The sequence below is a fragment of the Halyomorpha halys genome, unplaced genomic scaffold (assembly GCF_000696795.3).
Source record: "Halyomorpha halys isolate HHAL.00 unplaced genomic scaffold, Hhal_1.1 Scaffold243.1, whole genome shotgun sequence".
Taxonomy (NCBI): Eukaryota; Metazoa; Arthropoda; class Insecta; order Hemiptera; family Pentatomidae; genus Halyomorpha; species Halyomorpha halys.
Genome location: NW_027106548.1, coordinates 729,342 through 739,138, shown reverse-complemented (window position 1 = coordinate 739,138; position 9,797 = coordinate 729,342). Strand labels below are relative to the sequence as shown.

Here is a 9,797-nt window from a genome sequence, read left to right as displayed (position 1 = left end):
ATTTTTTAAATTTATATTTCTTTTATTTATATGTAAACCCCTTTAAACATCATAGATGGCATCAATCAGTGGGATGACAAGTCATTCCTGAGTGTATAAATGAAAACACTCTCATAGTTATTTAACTCACATATATATTTGGTGACAATTAAAATGGAATTCAAAACTTAAAGTATAGATGATGTTACATATTAATATATTGTTATAATGATGTAATGATATATTGTAATGTTAAATTTATTAGATGAATCTAAAATAGTTTTTAAAAATCCTTAGGTACACAATTTCATTCAAGTGTTGAACAATATTTAAGATTTTAATAATAGTCAAAAAATAAGTTATTTTGTTTTATTTTATTTAACAAAAAGTTCAAAACAAACTACAGAAAGATTTTCAGTTCAATGGTGGCAGACTAAACAGATTTCTAATGTGTTTAATTTATATTTCTTTCTTAGTTAATTTCTTGTATTCTTAGTGAATTAAAAAAACTAATAAATCTGTACTATTATAACCCAATCTGTACCCATGAAGGGAAGGGTTATGGATGCAGTACTTTATAAGGAAGTACTGTTACTCGACCAACGGTTGTGCAAGGAGGTGATTTGGTCAGAATCACCCTCGACCACCAAATTTTTACCCTACTAAGGGTACGCACTTTACGAGGCTAGGTGGTCTGAAATGAATTTATTTATTTAATTTATACTTCTTTAATTTTTTTTTTTCTCAGATTGCTGAAATCGTGGTACGACCATTAGGTGAACAAATATATTGTTAACTTGCATCAGTGTGCAACTTTACATTAACATAAATGCATTATTCATTTTACAATGATTACAGCACCTACTAATAATACTGTCAATAACTAAAATTAACAAAATATAGAAATAAAACATAAAAAATAATAGAATAACTATCTGTAATGTGAAGAACTACCAAATACCTATTCCATAAATATGAAATATATCAAAATGTATTTAATGTACAAATTCAGGCTGATTTCAATAAATGAATTGACCAAGAAGGAATAATAACGTGTTAAATCTAACAAATATCTTCTTACTGCAAATTAACTTGGCAGAAATATTATTTAATTTAAAGATATTTAAATATTTTTCTAACGTACCTTTAATATTGTTCATTTGAAATAGTAAATCATTTGTCATTGTCAGCAATAATACAGAATGATAAATATAAAGTAATATAAAATTTGATAATTAAACAAAGGAGAAAATTTTTTTTTAATATTTCTTATTTCCGTGGTTGTTATGGCAATAGTAGAACTATCATAATGCACCCTACCTGATTTCTAATCTTATAATTTATGTTTAAAAAATAAATAAAATGAAATCATGATTATTTTCACTTACCCAAGCAGTTTCTTCTTGTCGGGCTTGATATTAATTTGCAAAACAATTGCATGCTGGCTCTCGGACTTAAATATTGATGTCAAAATTTATTTTAAATAAAAACAAATATTTTCTTTATGAAAATTTTTAATGATTGTACAGTATAAATATACTTAAATTTTATATTGAGCCATTTTTTTTTTCATAAAAAATAAAAAATTTGAAAATGTAAAAATAAAATATTTATAATTTATTTTACATATTTATAAAAAACTGTGATATGAATTACTAATTGAATATAACAAGAGAAAAATAATTCTGAATTACAAAAAATGGTCGTAAATGAAAGGCAAGATAAAGTTAATAAGTTTATAAAGACTTGTTAATTTACCTTAGAGGATATGGAAGTAAGTAGATTTTTATGAGAAAAAGGAAGATGATGCGGTCAAAATAAATAAAATGTTCATTGTGAGCCAACGTGTGAAAGGTTAAAACAGATATAAACAACTAAAATTAAGTAACAGAGTGAGATGATATGAAATATATTCGCAATTTATTATTATCATAAATAATGTCGTTATTATTATCATAAATTATTATTCGCAATTCATAGTCCCCTTCCAGATATTAACAACAAACTCAATCCCTTAGGTTTACTCCCTTCCCCCACAATATTAAACTAATCTTGTATAATCTGTGAACTCTAGTTGTTCACTTCATTTTTTAATTTTATCGGGCAGAACTTTCAGTATATTCAGTTTTATTTATTTTTTATCTCAGAATGAGGCCCGATACTGCAGCACTCTTTTAAAGCCAGCCCTGAATTTTATAGTAGTGGTATTCATGATGAGTTAAAATGTAAATGTTATAAATGTAGGATTTTGAGCAGCCTGATTTAAAGTCCATGTTATGAACAGAGGAGCTCCTAGCGGATTTTGTGGAAAACAGTGTTATCTGAATATCTTTTCAATGATTCCAATTTCAGTGGAGGTTTGGTGGAATTGAAGCTAAGTAACAAAAGAGGCAATTGTACGAAAATCCGGTCTCTAATTATGACACATAACATTTTATTTAAAAATAAAAACATCAATTGAGTTATTCATGATATTGTGTTAAAAGAAAAAAGTTTTAACATGCTAAATATTCTAGCAACTTGTTTTGAGACCTTGTAATCTTTGAGAGATAATAGAATTTCCAAGGACTTCGTCGCATCATTTTTCCTCCACCTTACTTGTTCCTTGTTTCCTTGCCTATTTTTTTTTTTCATTACTTCATTATTATATTTATCTATTGCTTTATTAGTGTTTAAAAATGTCCAAAGCAACACTATCCTAACAGGAACTGCGAACAACTAACCTATCAAAATGAAATCAGAAAAAATCGTGTAGACTCAGCTGATGTATTGCCTGACGTCATTCTCCATTTGGTAACCTTTTAACATACTCCTAATCACTAAAAAAAAACTCCTAAATTACTAATTGTAACACAATTTAAATATGCTAAAAGAAGGAAATATTTCTCCATTTAACACACTTTAACCTGAACATGTTAAAATAAAGATCATTGATAGCCCTATTTTAATCAACTGGCGAGTCGTAGTTTGATGACCTTTGGTTATGAGCATTCATTTCTAGAATTTACGCAGTGGTAGCTATAGTTTTTAAAATATAGTTCCATTGAAATAAATTAAAACTTTAATAATTACCATATTACTCCCATCTCCTCTTTTTCCAATTTATTTTCTATCATTATTAACACAATGAAGTTATCCAACAAAATCTGTGTTGTAACAATCATGTAAATATCTATCAAGAACATCTAACATTCAGAATAAATATATGCGAATTCGGTACATTCATTTATATATTGTTATATTTTTCAATTCAAAGGCATGTTATTCAGTACATTGAGCACAATGATCAGGTAATACAGACAAAATATATGACAAAAAAATTCGAACTGTCTCAGTGGAGGTATAGAGCAATAGTTGTTGAAGAACTCGATCACGATCTTGTCACTGATGCCAATAAATTGAGTCAAGAACCTGTCCAAGAGGAGGCAGGTGACGTCGATGCTGAACCTCACCTGCCAGGAGATGGCCACGGAGAGGAGGATGACTTCGCCCAGCTTGGTCATCAGGAGGTCGATCAGTGTCCAACCTCTTGCCACTCGGAGGTCGTTCCAGCGGACGATCCCTTCGTTACTGAAGGCGTGCATCGACAATAGCGCGCTCAGACCTGTGGTTAGGGAAAAGTTAATGGTTGTTTCTATATTACTTTCTTACCTCAACCTCTATTAACTAATTACTAATTGTAAAAAAAAAAGATTAATACAAAAGAGTACCGATCTATAGCTCGAAAAGTTAAGAATGACCTTGTTACGGCACACAGTTGCGAGCTCTAGAGACAGCTATTAGGAACTCGCTCGTGGAAGCTCATCAAGTCGCAACTAGTCCTGGTTGTTTCTGCTATTTTCCCAAACGTTAATGAACTGTTCGTTCACAAAAAGCAACAATTCTTAAGAACTGTTGCAAAAAATAGTTCATAAAACGAACGGCCGTACATATATTTACTAACTAGAGTTTCATATTTTTTTTTTTTGTTCTGAGCCTTGGTGAAGGCTTGAAAGTCTGGCCGAGCCATTGGCACTAATAAATAAGTTTTTTTAATTATTTGTGTTGTTCACTGATCGCACCCCCAACCATCTTCTCTTCACTATGTATATATCCTCGGTCAACTATTAACTGATCATTATAAGTGAGGTTAAGTTATCTTGCCTCATAATTATTAAATATACTATAATATACCTTCATATAATTTCTTGATAATTTTATTAATAATATACGTTGTATAGGGCAAACCCGTTAAATTTGTCATTAATGTAAGTACCTAAATAAATAAAAAGTTTCTTAACTTTATTAATACGTGATATATGTATTTGTAATGGTAAATCGAAGAAAATCAAACAATCCTAATTAAAATCAATTCTACTTACATAGAAGAGACATGATAGGACTGAAGTGTTTGGCAAAGCTTCCATAGAGAATTCCTGCCAACTGTAAAAGGACGAACTTCAATTCCGCCCCGACCCTTTCTGGAATCAAATAAACTGTCAATAGTAAGACCGAAGATAATATATAATATATGTAGAAAAGGCAGTAAAAGTAGTATAAGTCATAAAATTTCCGAAATAGGTCGTATGTTTCATTGTGGATAACTATTTTAAATTTTTAGATATAGTACTTCGACTAAAAGATTTGTTTTTCATATTATATTAAAAGAACTATCCACAGACTTTATTTTATTATTTGAGAAATTCTAAGTGGGATTAGTGGACTTTAACAGATTATAAGGAGCCCTTATTAATCCTTTTAATAATTTGATAATATTTACTATTATTCCAAATGATCCCACATTGTTTATTATTTCATCAAATATCATGAAAACACACGATTTTCGAGTAATTTGTTTTTAAAAGTTTCAACTTGGACACTCGAAAGCCCAAGCTACAAGAAAGATTATCGCAGAAGAGTGTAGTAACGATCAGACCATTCGCCGGTGGTTTGAAAAATATTTTCGCTCCTGACAGAGATTTCGATAACTAACCAAGATGAAGACCTCCGTCAACAATTTGACAACGATGAACTTAGGCTTACTGTGGAAGAAAATCCTTAGCAAACAATTAAAGGACTTACAGTAGAACTGCATATGAGTGTATCGACGGTTAAAGACCATTGCTAAAGTAGATATTATCATCTACCTCACGATCCTGGTTCAATGAACTTGAGCGGCAGCAGTCGGAGCGTTATGAGGCAGGCATTCACCGCTTACTGGGATTGTATATGGCAACAGGCCTCGGTCAAGTCAGTGGTTAAATTGCAAAGAAAGACCAGGAAACATCAACGGTCCCAAAAACGAGTTCGCACCCACAAAAAAATTATTGGGTGTTCTTTGGTGGTCAATGGTAGGAATAATTTATTTCTCCTTTTTATTCAGAGGTGAAACCATCACAAGCACATCGTACTGCAATGGTACACACATAATGCATATAAATATTTTAAAATGTTAAAAAAAAAACAACCTGCATTGGTCAATAAGAAGGGTTGTAGGGTTATACTCTTACTCTACAGCGCCAGAGCTCATATTCCACGATGGACAGTGAAGGAACTAAACGAGCTGTGTTACGAACTCCTTCCACACCCACCTTATCTCCAACAGATTTCCATCTGTTCAAACCGTTGGACTACTTCCTTAAAAATTAAACATTCAAAAACAATTCTCAGCTAAAAATCGGATTTTCTGGCTTCATTTCTTCCCAAAACTCTGAATTTTTCAGTTCTGAGATTAACAAATTGATAACACGTAGGGAAATGTATAGAAAATGAGCGTAAATATTTTGACACCTTATGGCGTCACTCTCCCTGGAAGCCCCTCCATCATAATCCTTCCTCCAAGATGTTAGTAAGTGATTGTTCTAAACAATCGATTTTAAAAATATTCGTATCGATTTTTCTTTTTAAACTCAATGATCTGATGATTAAGGGCTATAAGAGACGCAGCAAACTTTATTGGTCTATAAACTTTAAATAAAGTTACTAATTATCAATAAGTGAGTGTAATAAATTAAAACAAAAAAATATTATTAACATTTTGTTACATATAATTTATATGACAACACTGAGTAAGGAAGCCATTTCGTCAATGGCACATCAGTAAGTGAAATGAGCAAAAAATAGCTATCAATAGAACTAATAGCTAAAATTGCTATGGATACGACATTTATCATTTATGAAAAAGGGTCATATCCTTGGCAATTTTAGCTAGTAGTTTCATTGATAGCTAGCTAGATGGGCCAAAACATCTCTTTACCTCATCAGTAAAGTGTTTATTAAATTCTTATAAAATTTCTATCTGATGAATAAATGGTGTTGAAGGTTATATAAGTTATTTATTTATTTTTTTGGTTTATTGATACGGATCCTTTTGTGAGAAAACTAGTCCTTTTTGTAGCGTTGTACATGATGATGAATCCTCACCTAAATTCCATGGCTGTCGTTCCATCCTAAGTAATGGGTCCTCATTCACTAGAAACAATATAAAATAAAAGATTATTATAAATAATAAAATCTGATTATTATGAAATTAATCAATGGTTATGCTTGGCTAATTGATTTTCAATGTAATTTACTAAAGGCATATTGGACTTTGTATCCTACTACAACTTTCAAGTAAATCAAAATTCGTAAAGGTACCTCTACACGTTTGACAGTGGCAAATCCGCAAATGCGCAAGCGTGTGAATAAGTTATTTGGACTGGTTTGTACAAGTTGGCCTGAATTTGGAGCTGAACCGTCGGGAGTCGGTTTTGGGCACAAAAACTGCAGGATGGTTGTGCCACACGCTTGCCCATGCTAGAATTCGTCATAGTTTCGCAAACGTATAGAGGTGCCTTTAGGATGAGTTGGGGTTTCATTACCTTGAGGGTGTTTCGCTGGTGCAAGCGGAGATAGAGAAGAAGATGAATAGCAACTATTGCGATTCAATTAATCTATCAGTGAGGTAGGAACGGAACAAAGTATGTAGAGGGTAGGGAATTTACAAGGATTTTCAAGGCTCCATCAAAAGCTTATTGTACATAATTAAATCAGTCAAAAGTTCCAATAAAATTGGTATATTAAATTTAATTTTCGTTAAATTAATATCCCATTTGTATGAGAAACTCACTTATCACCTTATCCACCTAGTACAATCCCTATCCAGGAACAATCTATCCCTACAATCCTCCACAAAGGTTGAAACGGCAGTGGCCCAGAGACCTATTGTAAATAATTATATTGGAGTACTGGCATTCTCCACTCAAGTTCTGAGAGTCTGCGGCTAGTGTCCTGACTCATCCCCCCACTGGCATTTAATACCAGTGACGCGGTTGAGAGAGAAGCGCTGAGATTTACAGAGTCATTCTCTTACCTTCATAAGTGAGGGGGAAGAGCTCGTTTCGGAGTTCCCCAGACTGAGTGTAAATATTGTAAATAGGAATGATTGTGTTCAAGACGATATGTTACTTTAAGTTAAAGTTTACTTAAGTTATTTATTTATTTTTTTTTTTTAAGACAATCCACAACATTTTAATAAGTGGGACCGCCATTTAATGAAAAAGTCAACGCGAGGGCGTTCGCCGGATTCGAACCGGCACCGCCCGCAGATCTGAGTTCTATACAGCTTCCTTCCTGAACACTCTGTCCCAGGATCCTTCCCCTCTTAGACTTATGTCTCATCGTCATTATTTCATTGTCTACGTCGTCTGTTTTCTACAGGTGTACTTTCATCTTCTTTTTGAGGAGGAGATGGTTAGTGGTGTGGACATTGGAGAACACAAGTAAGTAAAATTTCCCGTTAAAGTCAAAATCGACCAACAAAATCATTTCTTGGCATATTCGCAAATACTTAATTTATTACTGTACCTTGTTGTTTTCCCGCGACAAATCCTTACATAATTAATTGTTATTATTTCTTGGTTTTTGAAAATTTTGCACTTTTCGACTATTCCCACCTTTACATAAGTTTGCCGATTCAATTCAGAAGCCACTCATAAGTCATTGTTCAATTCTTGTTCCCGTATAATTTGTTTTCACCAAATTATTTTTAATATTAAGTTATAGTTAGCTCTTATTTCATTAAGTTATAGCTTAATTCAATCCAATAATTAGAGCTTAATTCAACTGGCATAAGCCACCACAACACCACCTGGACCCTGCACATCACCTTAAAATGCCACAAGGCAATCGAAGGAATTACAAACTACCAGATATACATATACCGACCTGTAAGTATGTATTCAATTACATCTTTCGTCAGGAGGGTAAGAAAAAAAAAAAAGTGATCTTATTTCATATTCTAGTATACATTTGTCATTTCTATTATGCATGTGTATGTATATATTGTATAAATTTAATAATAAAGGAGGTTACGAAAAAGATCTTATTTCATATTAACAGTTTGTTTAGTTTATAGTTGCCTTTTTTTTTACCTTAGTCCATACGTTCTTACGAGCATTTCCGCTAATGTATTTAGTACTTCACGATTTGCCCACTACGCTAGTTGTACTTGATGTCAGACCTGGCTCCAGTCGGTACGTTTTCTTTTATTAATTACTTTTTATTATTTTCTGCCATTTTCCCTCTTTGTCCTTATTATTTCTCTCTTACCAAGTTTATTAGTTATGTTCACTACATCTAATTAGTGTTATTTGTATCTTAGCTTACACAAATTTTTAACTACTTTTGTAAAAATATTTTGATATTTTACTAATCACATGTACATTTTTTTTTATTTTACTTCAATTTAAAATAATTTCCAATTTATTCATACATTTATTTAGTTGATTTCCATATCCATATTTCTTCTTTCATTCGTAATTTTAATATTACTGTATTACCTGTATAATATTATATGATGTTCGAGTTTATGCATTTCCTTTAGTATTACTTAGTACCTATATTATGTGTTATTCTGTACTTCCATTTAGTCATTATGGTTGTTATCTTACTTTTTGTTCTGAGCCCTGAAATTCTGGTCGAAACATTAACACTAATACACTAATAGCAATAATAACGTTAGCATTAATAAATATGTTTTTACTTATTTGTGTTGTTCACTGAACATACCCCCAACCATCTTCTCATATATATTCCATGGTGAACTATTGACTCATCATTGTAATTTTGTTTGAAGACATTCTTGTTAAATGGCCATACATCTTCAGGCAAATTCCCCAATCTTTTCCAGTAGGTTTTTTTATTCCATATTTTCTCCAGAATATTCCTGCCACTAGCCCATTTCTATTGCCAAAAGTTTCTTTAATGAGGTATTAATAGTTGACTGTAGAAGGAGGGGGGGAAGAGGGGGTGGTCAGGAAAGATACACAAATAAACAAAACTTATTCATTTCAACCTGAATTTCAGGCCTTCACCAGGGCTAAAAAAACAAAACAAGATAACAACCTTAATGTAGAGAAACATAAAAATAATAATAAATGAACTTGGAAATATACATTACAATAAATTAAGTTGATTGATACTAATAGGTGATAAAATATAATATTGTAGGGGTAAGAATTGTACATAATAAATGATAAAAAAAAATATTAAAAATAGTGTTCAAGTAAATAAAGGAATAAACGTAATGAAAGGTGCAGAAGAAAATCTAAAAGATGAGTGCTGGAATTAACATAAGGTATGTAAGTAATGTTTAAAAATAATGAAAACAATTTAACCTCTACAATATAATATTTTATCTACTTAATTCATTGTTATGTATATTTCCAAGTTTGTTTGTTATGATTTTCTTTTTATTATTATGTTTCTCAGAATTAAGATTGTTATCTTGTTTTACTTTCTCAGCCCTAATAATATTTCCGCTCCCTAGATCATGATGCTCAATATTGTACATTTAT

The 9,797-nt window shown here is 31.5% G+C and overlaps 1 protein-coding gene and 1 long non-coding RNA gene across 4 annotated transcripts in view; one reads left to right on the top strand and one right to left on the bottom strand.

Moving 5' to 3' along the window:
• Window positions 1-910, top strand: part of LOC106680121 (dehydrogenase/reductase SDR family member 11) — a 29,163-nt gene extending 28,253 nt beyond the window's left edge. For both annotated transcript variants that reach the window (XM_067044892.1, XM_014419622.3), the window contains exon 6: window positions 728-910. In XM_067044892.1, coding sequence (XP_066900993.1) covers window positions 728-775 — 48 coding nt within the window. In that variant the 3' untranslated portion in view covers window positions 776-910. The remainder of the gene's footprint in view (window positions 1-727) is intronic.
• A 2,281-nt stretch (window positions 911-3,191) lies between these two features.
• LOC106680117 (uncharacterized) overlaps window positions 3,192-9,797 on the bottom strand; it is a 10,200-nt gene continuing 3,594 nt past the window's right edge. The window contains exons 1-4 of one of the 2 annotated variants that reach the window (XR_010842737.1): window positions 8,373-9,314; window positions 6,382-6,429; window positions 4,341-4,439; window positions 3,192-3,583 (exon numbers count right to left, since the gene is read on the bottom strand). This is a non-coding gene — a long non-coding RNA (uncharacterized lncRNA). Of the gene's footprint in view, window positions 3,584-4,340; window positions 4,440-6,381; window positions 6,430-8,372; window positions 9,315-9,797 lie in introns of those variants that run through there. The other variant, XR_010842736.1, reaches the window with a different exon arrangement.